The 22,366-nt window shown below is 45.3% G+C and overlaps 1 protein-coding gene and 1 long non-coding RNA gene across 2 annotated transcripts in view; one reads left to right on the forward strand and one right to left on the reverse strand.

Moving 5' to 3' along the window:
- The window catches only part of RHBG (Rh family B glycoprotein), a 37,991-nt gene that overhangs the window by 12,651 nt on the left and 2,974 nt on the right, over nucleotides 1–22,366 (reverse strand). Inside the window, exons 2-3 of the mRNA XM_073567149.1 lie at nucleotides 9,243–9,429; nucleotides 389–539 (exon numbers count right to left, since the gene is read on the reverse strand). Coding sequence (XP_073423250.1) covers nucleotides 389–539; nucleotides 9,243–9,429 — 338 coding nt within the window. The remainder of the gene's footprint in view (nucleotides 1–388; nucleotides 540–9,242; nucleotides 9,430–22,366) is intronic.
- Nucleotides 451–20,103, forward strand: LOC141083013 (uncharacterized). Its single transcript, XR_012230624.1, has 3 exons — nucleotides 451–562; nucleotides 15,792–15,937; nucleotides 18,955–20,103. It is a non-coding gene; the product is annotated as an uncharacterized lncRNA (long non-coding RNA).

The raw sequence follows: 22,366 nt of genomic DNA on the forward strand, positions 1-22,366 counted from the left end.
TAAGGTGACCCTCTGTATTCTTTGTGACATGGGTTTCTAGAAATATGAGGAGCACTGCAACTAGGCCTGAAGAGCTGCATAGAGAAAAAGCAAGGAGCAACAGAAAAAGAAGAAAGGGGAGAGACGACATTGAGGTTTGTTTTTAGCCCTAGAGACTCTGTTACTGGATGTAACTCGTATGGACAGTATCAAGATCTGGCTACAAGACCTCAAACCTCTCAAGAATGGAAACCTGTGGGCTTTCGAGCCTAGGTGGGTCTTGTATGCTTTTCATTCTTGACCTATATTACTGTTAACAAGTTGAAGAAGTCTATGAGATAAGGGCAAGATTGGACATGATGACCACTTATGGTTCCTATTATGGGTCCAGTAACTCTTTGTCACTTACTCCAACTAGGTTGAGAATTATGTACTCGTTGATGCCAAATAGAGTCACTTCAAATAGAGTCATGACAATCAGCTGGACAGGACTTGTCTTGCCAAGGAGAGCTCCGAAGGAGATGAGAACAGCTCCAGTGCAGAAGTCGGCATTGATCATACTAAGAAGAAAAGAGATCTATATGTAAGTGACTAATAGTCTAAAAACCATCTCCCTTGACCATGTCCTTCAAAACCATAACCTTTTAGAATGGGTCCTCAAAAACTCTGCTAGTACAAATCTGTCTGAATAAGACCTAAACTCATTTTTCTCAAATGAATGGCCTACCTACATTCAGTAATGATGGTCCATTGGTTCGCAGACGACACAACCAGTACACGACTATAACTGCCGTATGGTATGAGGCAATGCTACCGTGAACCACCAATGTAAGTTTTTATCTTCACTTAGAGATCTGCTTGTCAAGGATTTAATTTATGTCACTTACTATGCTATCATCTTAGGACTATATGGCATTATTATTTGGTAATTGTATGGCGCTATATTAACACTGTGCGGAATATTTAAGTCAGCACTATACGTGAGTACTGTTGTGTTAGAAATGAATTATAGAGCGTCATATTTAGGAGCCAGAGTCCCGTTCTTGGGATTGTTGGTATGACCAATCAGTAAGTTATTCCCTATCCTACAGATAGGTAATAACTTTCAGTTGTTTGAATAACCCTTTAGTTAACCAACCAATCACTTAGTACTTAATAGGGACATATAAGAAATAGAGACCTGTCAACAGCTTGTTGATGGTTTCCGAGAATACATGATTGTTTTAATGGAAAATTAAAACACGAAAAATATATATATTTTTTTAAAATAAATTTTTAATAAATTTTTAGAATATTTGATACCAACTTTATAAATGTGAATCCAGGCTTTGCAAATAGTATAATGATTTATAATCCCCTCCCCCAAAAAACAATAAGTACACATAAGAATTAGAGATCTAACAACAGAAACTTGTTAATGGTTTTCCAGGAGCAACATTTATGTAGTATATATGTATGACATTGATGATTATTGCATCAGAAACCAGGTTTGGATTAAAATATATTCCAAAAATACACCGTAATAAGCACACATGAGAATTAAAGATCTGTCAACAGCAGCCTTTTGATGGTTCCATTACATACGTAAAGGATTAATGTATTAGCTACCTATAGTGTAAATGATTGTTTTAATGTGAACCCCAAAACACACCAATTAGTATAAATATATTGTGTTTATATGGCATAGATGATTATTATATTAGATAACTATAGTGAAAGTGTATGTTCAGATTTTTATTATTTTATAATCAGGGGAGGACACTGACAGCTCGGGGCCCCTGTGCAAGAATTGTGAGGGGACCAGGAAACAGCAGAGAGGACTGATTTAAGCTCAATGCACTGATGTGCTGTGAGCTCTTCTCCCCCAACCTCTTCTCTGTGAGGAGATGCTGCGGGGAATAGACCAGTGTACGGAGCAGAAGACCCACTGTAAGTGCTGCTCTTCCCCCACTGTTGTCCCTTGTGTGTGTATATATGTGTATATATATATATATATATACACACACACACACATACACACACATACATATATATATATATATATATATACACATACATACATACACACGCACGCACGCACGCGAGCGCACGCACGCACACACCTGCAGTGCATGCAGGGCCCCCTCCACCCTCCACAGTGCGTGCAGCCGGTCCCCCCTCCCTAGGGTGCAAAGTGCAGCCAGAGTGATTGTAAATGTAAAGTGCCAGGCTGCCAGCACAGTGAGGGGACACATTTAACAAAAAAAAAAATCCACCCCCAGCCGGGCTCACCGTCTTATGTGTGTGTCCCTCGCCCTGAGTGAGAGAGGCTCATGAATGTTTTCTGCTTTCTGCTTCCTGCAATGCACGTGTGCTGCTCTCTGGCTGCCAGGAGGCGTGGTGTTCTTATGCAAATCCAGCCAGAGACTTCAGCCAACTGCTGACCAGGAAACAAGGAAAGGGGAGCTTCAAGGGGCCAGGGGGTATACAGCGGCCGGCGCTTACATTTAATTAAAGGAGATAGTACTGTGTCAGCACAGCTGCCAAACCCCAGCGGCCATCGTGGGCCCCCTCACCCATCTGGGCCCCCTCACCTGTCCAGGCCCCATAGCAGCTGCATGGTCTGCTACTATTGACCATATGCTGCAGTTAGCGCTCTCACCAGTCTGGTGAGGAAAGCGTTCATTGGCCATCGTCTCGCCCTGCATTACACGCCCCCTTTTCCAATCCCTGCACTCTGTGCACTGCTCTCCCTGGCTCTGGGATCCACATGATTACGAGTGGGAGTGAGGGGAGCCTGATGCTGCATGACACTGGGCAACTCTCATTCCCACCCTTATGTTCACTGAGTGGCCCCATAGCAGCGGCGTGGTCTGTCTCTCTGGGCAGTACCCCCCTCCACCTCTGGCCCAAGTATGTCCACCCCTGTGTATAATGATTTATGTTCTTCCTTCATATCCTTCCCCAAAAATTATTTGGAACCATAAAAATAATTATTTCAATTTTACTCTGGAAGAAAAAAAGTCTTCAATAGAAAGTTTCTAATGACTTATTACTAAAAAAAAAAATATATATTTTCTATATTTTATCCAGCGAGCATTAGTAACTCCTGGACAATATCCAGCAGTGACAGGGTGCTGGTCTCAGGTTTCCATTGATCTATTGATATAGCCGATTATGACATGCTATATCAGCCTGTTTGAGAGAGTATTGTGTCTTTTCGAGGCTAAATTCCAATAGTATTAAGTTACATACCGGTAACGGTATTTTTCGGAAGCCCATGACAGCACCACGGGAGAGAGGGGATCCGCCCTTTAGGAACAGGAAACCTACAGATACAAAAAGGGCGGCACCTCTCCCACGCATCAGTTGGATTACAGACCTTGAGAGGCTACCATGGTTAGTACACAACCTATCTACCCTATTTATCAGAAATATTTTTATACCATCTCCCACATACAGTAAACTGTGGGCAATCTTCTAAAGGAGTGCACCCCTATATGTGAACAAGGGAGGGAACTAAGGGTGTTGTCATGGGCTTCCGAAAAATACTGTTACCGGTACGTAACTTAATACTTTATTCGGACTCCCATGACAGCACCACAAGAGAATTACAGAGATGTAAACTAACTTAGGGAGGGACTACAGCCTGCAGCACCCTTAGCCCAAAGGTGAGGTCTGAGGAGGCACCCATGTCTAACCAGTAGTGGTTAAAAAAGGTGGAAGGAGATGACCAGGTGGCCGCCTTACATATCTGATCAATTGACACTCCAGATCTTTCTGCCCAAGACGATGCCATGGCACGAGTGGAATGCGCCCTCAGGTTCTGCGGAGCCGGACCTCCACCTGCTGTGTAGGCAAGAGAGATAGCCTCCCTAATCCACCTTGCTAATGTGCGTTTCGATACCCTACAACCTTTCCTGGGACCTTGGAAGGATAGGAATAATGCATTCTCCTTCTTCCAAGGATCCGTGGCTGCTAAATATTTAAGTAAGCATCTCCTAATATCTAATGCCTGAAGTTTTTGCTCCTTAGGGTTGGTCGGATTAGGGAGGAAGGAAGGTAGAACTATCTCTTGTGTCCTGTGAAATTGTGATGCTACCTTGGGAAGGTGTGCTGGATCTGGCCTTAGGATTACTCTATCCTGTAAGAACTCTGTGTAAGGGGCCAATCTGGAAAGTGCCTGTATGTCGCTCACTCTACGTGCGGATGTTATCGCTACTAGAAACGCTGCCTTAAGAGATATAATCTTTAATGAGGCAGAATCCAAAGGTTCAAACGGACTTTCTGTCATGGCTGTAAGGACTAAGTTTAAGTCCCAAGGCACACATCTGTCTTTGTGTATGGGTCTCGATCTAGCCGCTGCTTTGATGAACCTTGCTACCCAATAGTTATTGGCAATATCACATGCAAACAAGGCTCCTAAAGCTGAAACCTGTACTTTTAATGTACTTGTGGAGAGACCCAATTCGAGACCCCTCTGGAGAAACTCCAGAATATGTTTCGTGGGAATTCCGTCTCTGACATCAAACTGAAAGGTGGACAGGAATCGCTTCCAGGTCCTAGCATAGATGTTAGTGGTAGTTAGTTTTCTGCTTTTTAGGAGGGTATCAATTAAATTCTTGGAGAACCCTCTATCCTTTAATAGTGTCCTCTCAAACACCACGCCATCAAATGGAGTCCCGCTACTTGCGGGTGGCTGACTGGCCCCTGGTAGAGCAGATCCGGAAGGTTTGGCAGTACCCAGGGATCGCATACCGACATGGTCCTCAACCAAGCGAACCAGGTCCTCCTGGGCCAAAAGGGGGCAATTAATATGACTCTTGCCCGATCTTCCCTACTACCAGAGGTAGAAGATTTAATGGTGGGAACTGGAAGGCGTATGCCAGAGAAAAGTTCCATCTTATCAGGAGGGCATCCACTGCCAGTGGATTTTCCCTGGGATTCAGAGAGCAGAACGATTTTTCTTTTCCGTTTTCTCTGGTGGCAAAGAGGTCCACCTCTGGCTGACCCCATCTGCTGACAATCTGGTGGTAAATATCCCTGTTCAAAGCCCATTCTCCTTGCTTCAGAGCCTTGCGGCTTAGAAAGTCTGCCTTCACGTTGTCTTTTCCTCTGATGTGGAGGGCTGTTAAAGATAGAAAACTTTCCTCTGCTATCTGAAGGAGACGTTCTGTTATCCGCATCAGGGCGTTGGAACGGGTTCCACCTTGGTGGTTGATATATGCTACCGCTACCTGGTTGTCCGAGAGTATCCTCACGTGATGGCCCTGTAGGTACATAATGAGTTTTTTGACTGCCCGCTCTATCGCCAATAGCTCTCTCTGGTTGGATGAGATCTCAGCATCAGAATCCCAATGTCCCTGTACCACTATGTTCCCCATATGGGCCCCCCAACCGAAGGGACTAGCGTCTGTGGTTATAATACGGGTTATCTGCGTTACCCAGGGCACCCCTGAGGCTAGGTTCTTGTCATCGAGCCACCATCTAAGCGACGTAACAGCTGAGGGGCTTAGCAACACTTGACCCTGTAAGGAGCCTCCCAAGGCCCTGCTATTAACCAGGACGTCCTTCTGAAGGGCTCTAGTATGGAATTGTGCCCACCTGACTGCTGGGATGCATGAGGTTAGAGAGCCTAACAGGGACATGGCCTGTCTGAGGGTCATAGAAGGATTATCAATCGCCCGAAGGACCTGCTGCTGTATATTTTGCAATTTATCCAATGGTAATAGACACTGCTGAGTTTCTGAATTTAATAGTAAGCCTAGAAACTTCTGTATCTTTAAGGGCTGGAGTCGGGATTTTTCATAGTTTAATATCCACCCAAGGTTTTCTAACCTTGATTTAGCTTTTTCTATCTGGGATATACAATGGCCCACTGATTTTCCCACAATTAAAAAAATCATCTAAATATGGAACAATTAAGATGTCCACTTCCCGTAAATGAGCCATAACCTCGGCCACTATTTTTGTAAATACCCGGGGTGCTGCTGAGAGACCAAAGGGAAGGGCTCTATACTGATAATGACGGACTGTGCCGTCTACTGAAACTGCCACTCTCAGGTACTGCTGGAAATCTGCATGGATAGGTACATGATAGTACGCATCTTTCAAATCTATGACTGCCATAAAACACCCTTTTAACAATATTTTTATTGTTGTATTGATGGACTCCATCTTAAAAGTACGATTAACCAAAACTTATTAAGGAAACGTAGATTAATAATCGTCCTAAATGTCTTATCAGGTTTTTGGATCAGGAACAAGGGAGAGTAGAACCCTCTTCCTCTCTCAGAATCTGGAACCTCTATCAGGACGTTTTTCTGGCAAAGGCTTAAGACCTCCGCTTCTAAAGCTGCTTGTTCGAGGGGTGAAGATCTTAAAGGAGTTGATTTAAAAGTATCCCGCGGGACCTGGGTAAACTCCAATCTAAGCCCGGTGGATATTACCTTGCGCACCCAGTCACTATTTGTAATCTGTAACCATGCCGGGAGGAAGGATGACAGTCTACCCCCCACGGGAATTACTAGTCATTGATTCTGTCTCTTTTGATCTCTCGACGAGCGTCTGAACATGTAGCCCGTACCTCTTCTCCTTCTATCTTCCCATCTGGGACGGTCTCTAATAAGCGAAGAATTGCGCCTTCTCCCCTGACCGAATCTCCTTCTACCAAATGGACGTCGGTAGGACGCAGACCAGAGATTTGGGAATTTTTTCTTGTCGTCCCCAGCTTTCTCAAGCAGTTCGTCCAGGGCTGCGCCAAACAAATATTCACCTTCACACGGAATAGCACAGAGCTTCGCCCTGGACTGAATGTCCCCCTGCCAGCACTACGAGCCGCATTAGAAAGACCTGCTGCCCTGGCGGCCATTCTTACTGCATCCGCTGAGGCATCTGCTAAGAATGCTGCTCCCTCTTGGATTGTTGGTAGGGCCCCAAGAATTGTTTGCCTTGATGTACCCTGTTTTAATTGTGACTCTAACTGGTCCAACCAGACCATCATAGACCTGGCCGTGCTTGTTGATGCCACTGCTGGTCTTAAGGACCCGGCAGCCATTTCCCAGGTATTCTTAAGGAAGGTATCTGCCCTCCTGTCTAGGGGATCTTTAAGGGATCCCATGTCCTCAAAGGTTAGCGAGGATCTTTTCGATGCCTTCGTAATGGCTGCATCTAATTTGGGGGCCTTGTCCCAAGTATTCACTGCCGGATCATCGAAGGGATATCTGCGTTTGAGGGCTGGTGGTAGTGACCCTCTCTTATCCGTTTTTTTCCCACTCTCTGTGGATCAGATCCTGGATTTTCTGATTTAATGGGAAGACTCTACGCTTCCTCTGCTCCAGGCCCCCGAACATGACATCCTGCATGGATAACTGGGGCTTAGGCTCCTCTACTTCCATTGTCCCTCTGACTGCTTTGACTAGCTTGTCTACACGGTCAAGTGGCAGACAAAACCGCCCAGATTCCTCTTCTCCTGAGGAGGACGAGGGAGATGAAGCCTGGGAGTCTCTACTTCTCCTCCATTCTGCCGAGGAATCGGACTCCACCGGGACCCCGCCCCTTAGACTTTCCGGCTGGGACAAAGACTTTAGGGTTTCCTTCATTTCTGCCCTGACTATGTCCCTTAAACTCGCCGCTACCGCGGGCGACTCTTCCGCCACTGTCTGCTGAATACAGGGGGGGCACAATTTTTTGGGGCATGAGTCAGGTAATGGGCATGCACAGAGTGCGCATTCCCTGTGTTTAGTTTTACTTGTAGCCTTCTTCCCCTAGAATAAAACACAGAAGGGGGGTCCCGTCACTGAGTGAACTTTCACGAAGATCACTTACCAGAGCCACAATCAAGTACTGGAGAATGAGGGGGATTCTTCTCAGTCGATGCTCCTGTCTGCCTAGAGGAGCTTTTATGACTGGATTGGTCACTTCGTCCCGCACGTTCCTTACTGTCACGGGACTCTTTCTTTTTCTGCTTGACCTGCCGAAGGTCATCCAGGGGCGGCAGTGATGCTTGTCGCTGCTGCCGCCGTTGCTGCTGCTGCCGCTGCTGCTGCTGCCGCTGCTGCTCCTGATCGCTCTCCATTACTGCTCACAATAATGTGGCTAAGGCAAGGCACCCTGCCAGGGTCCTGCCTATATACCCCTCCTCCGGACAGCAGTATTCCTACCGCGCTCCTCCCCACTTAATGGGGCTCCCTTCCCCAGCTGGCGCCCCACCTGGCCGGAGACCCGACGCTTATCGGCGTTTTCGATGGGCGCCGCCATCTTGGTTTTCTCGCGCCTGCGCAGTGGCGCCGCTGACCCGGAAGCGCATCCTCCGCCCGCCCCCTGACGTCACCGTGACCCCGACGTGACCGGAAGTCACGCGGGACGCCCGGGCGCTCCGGAATGTAGCGCTCCCCGGTCTCGGCACCCCGCAGCCGCGCCGGCCCCCGATACCACCGCACTTGCGCCGCCGGAGCCAGGAGCCCCCGGGGGGGCATACTCACCGGCGGCGGCCTTACGCTGGAGATGGACCTCCTCCGGACGCCGCTCCCTGCTGCATACGCCACCGCCGTGCCACCCATCCTGGGCCACCGTGGCGTCCTCCAGGAGTTCCGCACCAGGCCGAGGTAGGAGACCCCCTCGCTACCTGTATCGGCCGGCCTGGGATCCGGTTCTCTGTAGGATCCCGTCCCCTCAGGAACAGGAAACCAACTGATGATGCGTGGGAGAGGTGCCGCCCTTTTTGTATCTGTAGGTTTCCTGTTCCTAAAGGGCGGATCCCCTCTCTCCCGTGGTGCTGTCATGGGAGTCCGAATAAAACTGTGTTTTTTTTGTTTTCTTTTAATTTATTTATTTTTTTCATTTTTTTATTTTTTTCTGCTTAGTAAAATTACCTGCCGGATTGCAGTGGTTGTAAGCTTCTGAGCGTCCGTTTAATATGCATGAAGCAATCACCAGTCCATTTCTACTGTCTATGTAGACTATCATCAAAAGTGAATTAAAAGAAGTGATAACCAGAAATCCCCTACAGTATAGACTCAAGAGAACACTGCCCCCCAGTGGCCAAATTATCATAAAGTGGCCAAACAGAAAATAAAATGCAGAAATATTACAGCGGTAGATAACTTTCGCTTTATCTCTTGCCAAGCACATTTCATCATTTTTTTCCCTTTGTTGAGGACTTGAAAAAAGAAAAATGTTTGGCAACAATTCAAAGCAAACAGCGGATTTCTGCCAATTCCCAGCTATTTATTGATCAGTCTCAGGTGACCAGTTGTGATCATGGCCTTGTCACGAATCCTCACCTCTCTATACCAACATGGATTTTTCCATCATGGAAGCCATGAAAAAATCCTTGGATGAGCGTGGACCACTGGAGACCAAAGGATGCGATCAGGAAATTGAAGGCCACGCTGCTGAAACCGTAAAGCTTTAGGAAGGTCATCAGAAAGCCAAAGCCTATAAAGATCATGGTGTGGACATCTTGGAAACCTATAAAAAAAATATAAAATGGTGAATATAAACAATAAAAAGGTAATTAAATAATTCAAAAAACATTTCCCTGTACTTACTATTAATATACACCAGAGGGCGAAATAACTCAATATTCAAACATTTCTTTATAATCATTGGTTTAATAATTAAAAAAATTATAGTAAGAGATGCACGGAAAACATTTATAGTGCAACCAAACTCATACAGTACATTCCTATTCTTTTAATAAAATGCCATAATTGCTTAGTAAAAGAATACTATAATACTGCCCCTATGTGCAAGGATATAACTACTATAATACTGCTCCTATGTACAAGAATATAACTACTATAATACTGCCCCCTATGTACAAGAATATAACTACTATAATACTGCAGCTATGTACAAGAATATAGCTACTATAATACTGCCCCTATGTACAAGAATATAACTACTATAATACTGCCCCTATGTACAAGAATATAACTACTATAATACTGCTCCTATGTACAAGAATATAACTACTATAATACTGCTCCTATGTACAAGAATATAACTACTATAACACTGCCCCTATGTACAAGAATATAACTACTATAATACTGCCCCTATGTACAAGAATATAACTACTATAATACTGTCCCTATGGTCCCTATGTACGAGAATATAACTACTATAATACTGCTCCTATGTACAAGAATATAACTACTATAATGCTGCCCCTATGTACAAGAACATACTGTAACTACTATAATACTGCCCCCTATGTACAAGAATATAACTACTATAATACTGCTCCTATATACAAGAATATAACTATTGTAAATACAAACCTATGCTTTGTATCTCCCCCACCTCATTGTAGATTGTAAGCTCCACAAGCAGGGTCGTCTTATTTCGCTTTAATTATTGTATTGTTAACGTTGTTACTTATGACTGTTGTGTTTGAAACTGTTCAACTGTAAAGCGCTGCGGAATATGTTGGCGCTATATAAAGATTATTATTATTATTATTATTACTATAACACTGCCCTTATGTACAAGAATATAACTACTATAATACTGCTACTATATACAAGAATATAACTACTGTAACACTTCCCCTATGTACAGGAATATAACTACTATAATACTGCCCCCTATGTACAATATTATAGCTACTATAATACTGCTCCTATGTACAAGAATATATCTACTATAATACTGCCCTCTACATACAAGAATATAACTACTATAATACTGCCCCTATGTACAAAAATATAACTACTATAATACTGCTCCTATATACAAGAATATAACTACTGTAATACTGCTCCTATGTACAAGAATATAACTACTATAATACTGCTCCCTATATACAAGAATATAACTACTATAATACTGCCCCCTATGTACAAGAATATAGCTACTGTAATACTTCTATGTACAAGAATATAACTACTGTAATACTGCCCCCTATCATGTACAAGAATATAACTACTATAATACTGCCCCCTATCATGTACAAGAATATAACTACTATAATACTGCCCTATGTACAAGAACATAACTACTATAATACTCATAATAATACTATAATACTCATCCATAAACATAATGGGGATGTCAGCTTATTTGAGGTCTGCGGTATTGAAAGGGTTAAAGCTCCGTTTCAAGGGGGAGATATAAAAATAAAAATGACCAACAGTGAGATATTGTGGATGTATCAACTTAAGTCCAGAGCCCCCCTAGGCATGAATATTCGGCAAGATCTTATGAATTATTATGAATGATAAGTAGCGTTGAGCATTCCGATACTGCAAATATTGGGTATCGGCCGATATTCGCTGTATCGGAATTCCGATACCGAGTACCGATATTTTTTCAATATCAGAATCGGAAGTCCCCATAATGCAATGAGCCACTGTTGTGGCTGTGATTGGCTGCTGAAATGATGTCATCACGATGCGCGGTCTGCGCCGGCTGCCGGTGGTCTGTACGGGCCTCTCGGGGGTCTGTACAAGCCTGTCGGGGACGTGTGCCGGCTGCCGGTGGTCTGTACGGGCCTCTCGGGGGCCTGTGCCGGCTGCCGGTGGTCTGTACGGGCCTCTCGGGGGCCTGTACAGGCCTGTCGGAGGCCTGTGCCGGCTGCCGGTGGTCTGTACGGGCCTCTCGGGGGGCCTGTGCCGGCTGTCGGTGTTCTGTGCGGGCCTGCCGGGGGTCTTGTGTGTGTGTGTGCAGGCATCGTCCGATGGGACTACAAGTCCCATCGGGCGATGCCTGCTCCAATGACAGTGATTGACACATTAGCCAATGATGGGACAGTAGTAGTCCCATCATCCGGCTAATGTGTTGAATGTAAAAAAAAAAATATATACTACATTCATACAACATACATACATACTACATAAATACTTCATATATACTACATTCATACAACATACATACAGTGAGGAAAAAAAGTATTTAGTCAGTCAGCAATAGTGCAAGTTCCACCACTTAAAAAGATGAGAGGCGTCTGTAATTTACATCATAGGTAGACCTCAACTATGGGAGACAAACTGAGAAAAAAAAATCCAGAAAATCACATTGTCTGTTTTTTTTTTCATTTTATTTGCATATTATGGTGGAAAATAAGTATTTGGTCAGAAACAAAATTTCATCTCAATACTTTTTGATATATCCTTTGTTGGCAATGACAGAGGTCAAACGTTTTCTGTAAGTCTTCACAAGGTTGCCACACACTGTTGTTGGTATGTTGGCCCATTCCTCCATGCAGATCTCCTCTAGAGCAGTGATGTTTTTGGCTTTTCGCTTGGCAACACGGACTTTCAACTCCCTCCAAAGGTTTTCTATAGGGTTGAGATCTGGAGACTGGCTAGGCCACTCCAGGACCTTGAAATGCTTCTTACGAAGCCACTCCTTCGTTGCCCTGGCGGTGTGCTTTGGATCATTGTCATGTTGAAAGACCCAGCCACGTTTCATCTTCAATGCCCTTGCTGATGGAAGGAGGTTTGCACTCAAAATCTCACGATACATGGCCCCATTCATTCTTTCATGTACCCGGATCAGTCGTCCTGGCCCCTTTGCAGAGAAACAGCCCCAAAGCATGATGTTTCCACCACCATGCTTTACAGTAGGTATGGTGTTTGATGGATGCAACTCAGTATTCTTTTTCCTCCAAACACGACAAGTTGTGTTTCTACCAAACAGTTCCATTTTGGTTTCATCAGACCATAGGACATTCTCCCAAAACTCCTCTGGATCATCCAAATACTCTCTAGCAAACTTCAGACGGGCCCGGACATGTACAGGCTTAAGCAGTGGGACACGTCTGGCACTGCAGAATCTGAGTCCATGGTGGCGTAGTGTGTTACTTATGGTAGGCCTTGTTACATTGGTCCCAGCTCTCTGCAGTTCATTCACTAGGTCCCCCCGCGTGGTTCTGGGATTTTTGCTCACCGTTCTTGTGATCATTCTGACCCCACGGGGTGGGATTTTGCGTGGAGCACCAGATCGAGGGAGATTATCAGTGGTCTTGTATGTCTTCCATTTTCTAATTATTGCTCCCACAGTTGATTTCTTCACTCCAAGCTGGTTGGCTATTGCAGATTCAATCTTCCCAGCCTGGTGCAGGGCTACAATTTTGTTTCTGGTGTCCTTTGACAGCTCTTTGGTCTTCACCATAGTGAAGTTTGGAGTCAGACTGTTTGAGGGTGTGCACAGGTGTCTTTTTATACTGATAACAAGTTTAAACAGGTGCCATTACTACAGGTAATGAGTGGAGGAAAGAGGAGACTCTTAAAGAAGAAGTTACAGGTCTGTGAGAGCCAGAAATCTTGATTGCTTGTTTCTGACCAAATACTTATTTTCCACCATAATATGCAAATAAAATGAAAAAAAAACAGACAATGTGATTTTCTGGATTTTTTTTTCTCAGTTTGTCTCCCATAGTTGAGGTCTACCTATGATGTAAATTACAGACGCCTCTCATCTTTTTAAGTGGTGGAACTTGCACTATTGCTGACTGACTAAATACTTTTTTTCCCCACTGTATATACATGCTACATATATACTACATTCATACAACATACATGCTTCATATATGCTACATTTATGCAACATACATAGTACATACTACATACATACAACAGGCTACAGACATACAACATACATACTGCATACAATACATTCATACAATACATACGTAACGTAGACATATAGTACATATAACATAGAGAACATACTCACCATCACTTGTCACTTTGATCCCCGAAGCCAGTGTCAGCTATGAAAAAATATGAAAATAACAAACAAGCCATATACTCCCTGATCCGCAGAAATCCACGAGGGTCCCACGCCAATCTCCCGTGGAGAACAGCAGCATCAGCTGATGCGACCGCTCTCTAGGGGCTTCAATAATCCAATGATGGGAGGTAGGCATCCTTCCACACTGTATTCCTCCGCCACTGTAAAAAAAAATAGTCCCTAGTCTCACTTTTGGCATTGCTGTGTGAGAAAGTTCCCACACAGATTTTGCCATAAAGTGAGACCAGGGACTATTTTTTTACAGTTGCGGAGGAATACAGTGCGGAAGGATACCTAACTCCCGTCACTGGATTCCTGGAGCCCCGTAGAGAGCGGTCACATCAGCTGATGCTGCTGTTCTCCACGGGAGATCGGCGTGGGACACGCGTGGATTTCTGCGGATCAGGGAGTATATTGTTTGTTATTTTTGTATTTTTCCACAGATGACACTGGCTTAGGGGATCAAAGTGACAAGTGATGGTGAGTATGTACTCTGTTATATGTACTGTAAGTCTATATGTATGTATTGTATGAATGCTTGTATGCAGTATGTATGTATGTAGTATGTATGTTGTATGAATGTAGTATATATGTAGCATGTATGTATGTTGTATGAATGTAGTATATATGTAGCATGTATGTAGTATTAATGTATGCTGTATGAATGTAGTATATATGTAGCATGTATGTAGTATTAATGTATGCTGTATGAATGTAGTATATATGTAGCATGTATGTAGTATTAATGTATGCTGTATGAATGTAGTATATATGTAGCATGTAAGTATGTTGTATGAATGTAGTATGTATGTAGTATGTTTTTTTTTTTTTTTTTTTACATTCAACACATTAGCCGGATGATGGGACTACTACTGTCCAATCATTGGCTAATGTGTCAATCACTGTCATTGTAGCAGGCATTGCCCGATGGGACTTGTAGTCCCATCGGACAATGCCTGCACACACACACACACACAAGACCCCCGGCAGGCCCGCACAGACAGCCGGCACAGGCCCTCGGCAGCCGGCACAGGCCCCCGAGAGGCCCGTACAGACCACCGGCAGCCGGCACAGGCCCCCGAGAGTCGGCACAGACCCCCGAGAGGCCCGTACAGACCACCGGCAGCCAGCACAGGCCCCCGACAGTCGGCACAGACCACCGGCAGCCGGCACAGGCCCCCGACAGTCGGCACAGACCCCCGAGAGGCCCGTACAGATCACCGGCAGCCGGCACAGGCCCCCAACAGTCGGCACAGACCCCCGAGAGGCCCGTACAGACCACCGGCAGCCGGCACAGGCCCCCGACAGTCGGCACAGGCCCCCGAGAGGCCCGTACAGACCACCGGCAGCCGGCACAGGCCCCCGAGAGTCGGCACAGACCCCCGAGAGGCCCGTACAGACCACCGGCAGCCAGCACAGGCCCCCGACAGTCGGCACAGACCACCGGCAGCCGGCACAGGCCCCCGACAGTCGGCACAGACCCCCGAGAGGCCCGTACAGACCACCGGCAGCCGGCACAGGCCCCCGACAGTCGGCACAGACCCCCGAGAGGCCCGCACAGACCCCGCCCGCACACACAGACACGCACAGTGTCCGCCCACGCACCGCCCACACACTTCCCCCCTCCCGAACAGGATGTACAAGGCAAGAAAGGGTTTTTTTAATTCCGATAATTCTGTCCCATTGACTTGAATGGGACTTCCGGTATTGGAATCGGCGATACCCGATACTTTTTGTGTATCGGGCCGATCCAAACCGATCCGATATTTCTGAATATCGGATGGTATCTCTCAACACTAATGATAAGTTATAATTTTTGTATTTTTTTTTTTCTTCTCTTTCCTTAAGCATAGTATCTGTATATGCAAATTCCAGGCTGAACGCATTAATTTTCTGAAGGTGTTGCTCTGTTTCTGTTTGCAGGATCAGATGGTGGAACCTAATGGACCAAGTCCTTTATAGCAGCCCTTTTCCATTTTATTTTTATCACAATGATTAAGGTGGCACGACCGCTGAAACATGTATAATTTTAAATGCACTTTAAGCCTGTGACTGTCACTGGTAAAGAACTACCCGTTTTTTTGTGTCTCTAGATATAAAGATGGATTTTGGACTTATGTGCTTTTAATGAAAATGGAATAAAAGTTAATTTTTATGGATATCACCCACACTGGACTTCTGCTTCACCTTCATACTACTTGCAGCAATGCATGATCCGCGCGGTGGGACTGGAGAGGAGGTGAGCTGATCTTTGTTGCTTCTATTTTTTTTTTTTTACTATAATATTGCCCCTATGTACAAGAATATAACTACTATTATGCTGTCCCCTATTGTAGGGATTCGCTCTGGTAGGTAATGGCAGGGCTGCAGTAACGAGGTAACACACAGGCTTAAAGTCCAATTTCAGTGGTTTAATGTCACGTTGCAAACAGCAGATTAACAGAATGTAAGGAACATAGCTATACTCCAGCTTGGAAAACCACTGGTCCCAGACTCACCCCTTGCACGGGATTGGATTAACTAAGCGGCTGCCAGGTCCGCGGCATCCGCCAGGTGTCATTCAGAGGGTTGTTGAGAGTCTTGCTGCCACAGTCCTGCAGCACGGGAATCCTGTATACAAGTTCAGGCTAAATCCAGCCAAGTTCCTGTAACTTCCAGAAACACACTATCCCTGTGCCAAACATCAACCTCCATTACATAGCCCATAACCCCTCCCACAAGTGAGGTTAACATCACATGGGCTGATCACGTGACCATGACATCATCACAGGTCCTGTCTTTAGGGAAAAACCCCGCCAAACATTAACTTGCTGGGAGAAATGTATCTCCCATCCAGTAAAACACCCTTTACTGTACCACACTATGTACAAGAATATAACTACTATAATACTGCTCCTATGTACAAGAATATAACTACTATAATACTGCCCCTATGTACAAGAATATAATTACTATAATACTGCTCCTATGTACAAGAATATAACTACTGTAATACTGCCCCTATGTACAAGAATATAACTACTATAATACTGCCCCTATGTACAAGAATATACCTACTATAATACTGCCCCCTATGTACAAGAATATACCTACTATAATACTGCCCTATGTACAAGAATATAACTACTATAATACTGCTCCTATGTACAAGAATATAACTACTATAATACTGCCCCTATGTACAAGAATATAACTACTATAATACTTCCCCCTATGTAACAATAATATAACTACTATAACACTGCCCCCTATGCACAAGAATATAACTATTTGTCATGTCCTCCATGTCTGTCATGTCTGTTTTGCCTCGTGACCCCTGGAGCGGCGTGCACGCGCATCTCATGTCTGCTACCCTGCATGATCCCTAGAGCAGTGTGCACACTCACCTCATGACTGTTGAGCTGCAAGATGCCTGTGTTTCTGCTCTGCCTTCTGTGATCATCTCGTCATGTCTAGAACCCCTGATCATGTGTCCTTCCTATGTTCCAGCAGAGGCTGGTTCTGCATTCATCTCTGCATGTCTGGAACTCTGATCATGTGACCTGCCTAGGTTTCAGCACTGGTTCTGCAATCATCTCTGCATGTCTGGAACTCTGATTATGTGACCTTTCCTAGGATCCTGCACTGTCTGGTTCTGCAATCATCTCTGCATGTCTGAAACCTTGATCATGTGACCGCGCTCTGTGATCCTAGAGGAACTGAACTGGAAGTTCTTCCCTGAGCCTGACCCAGAAGTGGTGGTGCTATGCCCTATATTAGACCGCACCTTCCTATGCTCAGGGCCTGAGTATTGTGTTGCTTCCCTGCATGGCTGCTTGGTCTTCTGGGTCGCTCCCTCTAGTCTGTGCCCTTGCACTCTGCTCTGTCGTGCGTCTCTGCACACGCTTCGTGCTCGTATTCCGTCTCGTGTCTTGTCTGGTGTTTGTCCCTTGTGCCATGTTTTGTCTCTGCTCTGCTTTGCCTTGTAGTCCTTCTTTGCTCTGTGTCCGTTCTGTGTTTCTGTCTATGTTTCCGTGCTTTGTTTCCTGTCTTACCTTGCTTAGCTGCTTCGTGTACTCTGTCCCTGATGTGTCTCTCTACACGTGCAGGCCTTCGCTCTGTCCCTATCCCTGGCGTGTCTCCTACACATGCAGGCTCCGCTCTGTACCCTGTCTAGTCCCAAGGCTCTCCCTTGGCCCGGCTCTGGCCTACGCTCCGCTGCTAGATTCTGTCCCTGTCCCTGGCGTGTCTCTACACGTGCAGGCCTTGCTCTGTGTCTGTCCCTGGCTTGTCTCCTACATGTGCAGGCTCCGCTCTGTACCCTGTCTAGTCCCAAGGCTCTCCCTTGGCCCGGCTCTGGGCTTCGGCCTACGCTCCGCTGCTAGACTCTGTCCCTGTCCCTGACGTGTCTGTCTACACGTGCAGGCCTCCGTTCCATGCTCTGTCCCTGGCGTGCCCCTCGATACGCACTGGCCTCGCCCTGTACCTTTCACCCGGCATGTCCTTTGCATGCGCAGGGTCTGGTCTACTACTCTATGCCTTGTCTCTGATACTTCATGCGCTCTTGCACTTTTCGTACTAGGCTTTGCCGTGCTGTCTCGCACGTGTCTTGCCTAGCCCTGCCTTGTGGCTCTGTGCCTCCGTGCACGTGCCTGGTCACCTGTGCCTGCCTGTTGTGCCGCAGCCGTGCCGCCTCTAGTCGTCCTTGCCTGTGTGCCTCAGCCGTGCCCGCTGTCCAGTACTATAGTGGTTTCCGGCTGTGTGGCCGCAGCGTTGCCGCCTCTAGTCGTTACCACCTGCTTATGCCATCGTCGGTACCACCTGCCGGTGCCCCCAGCTGTGAACTCCGTGCTCCCTTGCACGCACGCTGGTTCTCGCACTGTGCCTTTTCGTGCTACTCTTGCACAAAGTCTTTTGCTCTCATTGCTCTGCTCTGAACCCTGTCTTGCCTGCCGGTTTCCGTAACCTGCCGACCGCTGCCAGAGGTCCGGACCTAGATGACTGCGGCCTGATGTCCAGTGCTGATGTCCGTAGCCTGATACCTGGACCCTGTCGATCGATGCCAGCACCCCGGTTTCCGATGCCACCGTTCCTGTCCCTGGTGTGCCCCCTGCATGCGCAGGCCTCCGTCCTTGTGCCTCTCCCTGGAGTGCCCTCGCACGCGCAGGCCTCCGTCCTTGTACCTGTCCCTGGCATGCCCCTCGGCATCCGCAGGCCTCGGTTCTGTGAATCTGATCCTGGCATGTCTCCTAGCACGCACCCTGTTTTTTCTCCTAGTTTGTCTGCCGGATTCCTGAAGCTTGCTGACTACTGCCGGAGGTCTGGAGCCAGATGTCTACACACTGATGCCTGGATCCTCTCAGCCCTTGCCAGCCTTCTGGAGTCCGATGCCCTCGCACCCTGTCTTGGACTTTGGCGTGCCCTTGCACGCACCTCGCTATATAGACTCTGCATGTTCACGTTTTGCACCTGTGTTACCTAGAAGAGTTTCTCATGCTTTGGACCTCGGCGTGCCCTTGCACGCATCTTGCTTTACGTATTTTGTGTGTTCACCTTTTCACCTGTTGTACCCTGAAGTGTTCCTGAATGAAGTTTACTTGGACTAATGCCTTGTCTCTTCTTGTCTTGCTTCCTGAGCCAGCCGTCTGGTCCAGTAGCCGTGGTGGCTCACCCCCTTGGTCCTGCCCCTGACACTCCCTGTATAGGGGGTGGTTCCTCACTAGGTCAGCTCGCCCTAGGTGGGTGGGTGCCACAGCCCAGAGGGTCCACTCTTTCAAAGAAAAATGACTCAGCTTAAGCTGACACTCGTCACACCACTATAATACTGCTCCTATGTACAAGAATCTAACTACTGTAATACTGCTCCTATGTACAAGAATATAACTACTATAATACTGCTCCTATGTACAAGAATCTAACTACTGTAATACTGCCCCCTATGTACAAGAATATACCTACTATAATACTGCCCCCTTATGTACAAGAATATAACTACTATAATACTGCCCCCCTATGTACAAGAATATACCTAATACTGCCCCTATGTACAAGAATATAACTACTATAATACTGCCCCCTATGCACAAGAATATAACTACTATAATACTGCCCCCCTATGTACAAGAATATACCTAATACTGCCCCTATGTACAAGAATATAACTACTATAATACTGCCCCCTATGCACAAGAATATAACTACTATAATACTGCCCCTATATACAAGAATATAACTACTATAATATTGCACCTGTGTACAAGAATATAACTATTATAAGGCTACTTTCACACATCCGGTGTGTGGGGTCCGGCGGCGTGCGGCGAAAAGCCGGGCCGCCGGATCCGGCCTGCAGCCGTGACACCGGATGTGTGTGCGGCGAGACGATACGGCTCGGACATTATTAAAGGAGCCGCAGGACGAGGTGGACAGAGGCAGCCAATGAGACAGCTGCTGAAAGGGAGGTGAGGGGAGGAGAGGATAGGAGAGGGGAGGGGAGGAGAGGGGAGGGGGGTGGAGAGAGAGAGACATGGGGGGTTAACACTTAGTGTCCAGGCAAGAGAATCTCTCTCTCTTGCCGGGCACTTGTGGGGTTAACCCCACAGAGAGATCTCTCTCTCTCACCCAGACACTGTGAGTGTTAACCCCACAAGTGCCCGGCGAGAGAGATCTCTCACAAGTGTCCGGGTGACAGAGAGAGATCTCTCTCTCGCCGGGCACTTGTGGGGTTAACATTCACAGAGTCCGGGCATGCGCTGTGGAAAAAGCCGGTCCGGCGCTGACAAAAAACGTTGCAGGGAACGTTTTTTGCAGATGCTGGACGGCTAATTTATGCCGTGTCCGGCAACAACCGGACACGACGCATAACCATCCGGCACGATGCGGCGCCCATGAAAGCTTATGGGACAAAACCGGATCCGGTGCTGGATCCGGTTATTAAAAATTTTGCCGCATCGTGCCGGATGACAAAAACCGGATGTGTGAACGAGGCCTAATACTACTCCTATATACAAGAATATAACTACTATAATACTGCTCCTATGTGCAAGAATATAACTACTATAATACTGCTCCTATGTGCAAGAATATAACTACTATAATACTGCTCCCATATACAAGAATATAACTACTATAATACTGCTCCTATATACAAGAATATAACTACTATAATACTGCTCCTATATACAAGAATATAACTACTATAATACTGCTCCTATATACAAGAATATAACTACTATAATACTGCTCCTATATACAAGAATATAACTACTATAATACTGCACCTGTGTACAAGAATATAACTATATATACTGTATATATACTTATAATACTGCCCCTATGTACAAGAATATAACTACTATAATACTGCTCCTATATACAAGAATATAACTACTATAATACTGCACCTGTGTGCAAGAATATAACTACTATAATACTGCCACTATGTACAAGAATATAACTACTATTATACTACTCCTATGTACAAGAATATAACTACTATAATACTGCACCTGTGTACAAGAATATAACTACTATAATACTGCTCCTATGTACAAGAAATATAACTACTATAATACTGCACCTGTGTACAAGAATATAACTACTATAATACTGCCCCCATATGCACAAGAATGTAACTATTATAATACTGCTCCAATATACAAGAATATAACTACTATAATACTGCTCCTATATACAAGAATATAACTACTATAATACTGCTCCTATATACAAGAATATACCTACTGTAATACTGCCCCTATATACAAGAATATAACTACTATAATACTGCTCCTATGTACAAGAATATAACTACTATAATACTGCTCCTATGTACAAGAATATAACTACTATAATACTGACCCTATGTACAAGAATATAACCACTATAATACTGATCCCTATGTACAAGAATATAACTACTATAACACTGCCCCTATATACAAGAATATAACTACTATAATACTGCTCCTATGTACAAGAACATAGGTACTATAGTACTGCCCTTATGTACAAGAATATAACTACTATAATACTGCTCCTATGTACAAGAATATAACTACTATAATACTGCCCCCATGTACAAGAATATAACTACTATAATACTGCCCCTATGTACAAGAATATAACTACTATAATACTGCCCCCTATGTACAAGAATATAACTACTATAATACTGCTCCTATGTACAAGAATATAACTACTATAATACTGCCCCTATGTACAAGAATATATCTACTATAATACTACCACTATGTACAAGACTATAACTACTATAATGCTTCCCCTATTGTAGAAGAAAGTGATTAGCGAGTGTCTGTAGTGCTGGATGCTCTCTCTGTAATTTTTGTTGGTCAGTGGAGTTGCTTTGTTCTACATGTCCTTTCCTTTTAATGATTTATCATGCCATCCAAGTATAAGTTTTTAATTTGCTCTGTTCCTCTCAGCAATGATCTGGAACAACAGCCTGTTAAAATCTATCAGGCATGAAATGTCCGGACCATAGTGGTTCTCTACCGTAACCTTGGTCGAGAGTTCAAAGGAAAACACAACTGTCTTATTAGAGAGACTATAATTTTTTGCTGAGCCCTGTATCTAATCCTCTCCTGTGTGATACTGTCTGCTGAGCCGTGTATCCAATCCTATCCTGTGTGATACTGACTGCTGAGCCGTGTATCTAATCCTCTGCTGTG

The sequence above is a fragment of the Dendrobates tinctorius genome, unplaced genomic scaffold (genome assembly GCF_039654945.1).
Source record: "Dendrobates tinctorius isolate UK_male_01 unplaced genomic scaffold, ASM3965494v1 ptg000019l, whole genome shotgun sequence".
NCBI lineage: Eukaryota > Metazoa > Chordata > Amphibia > Anura > Dendrobatidae > Dendrobates > Dendrobates tinctorius.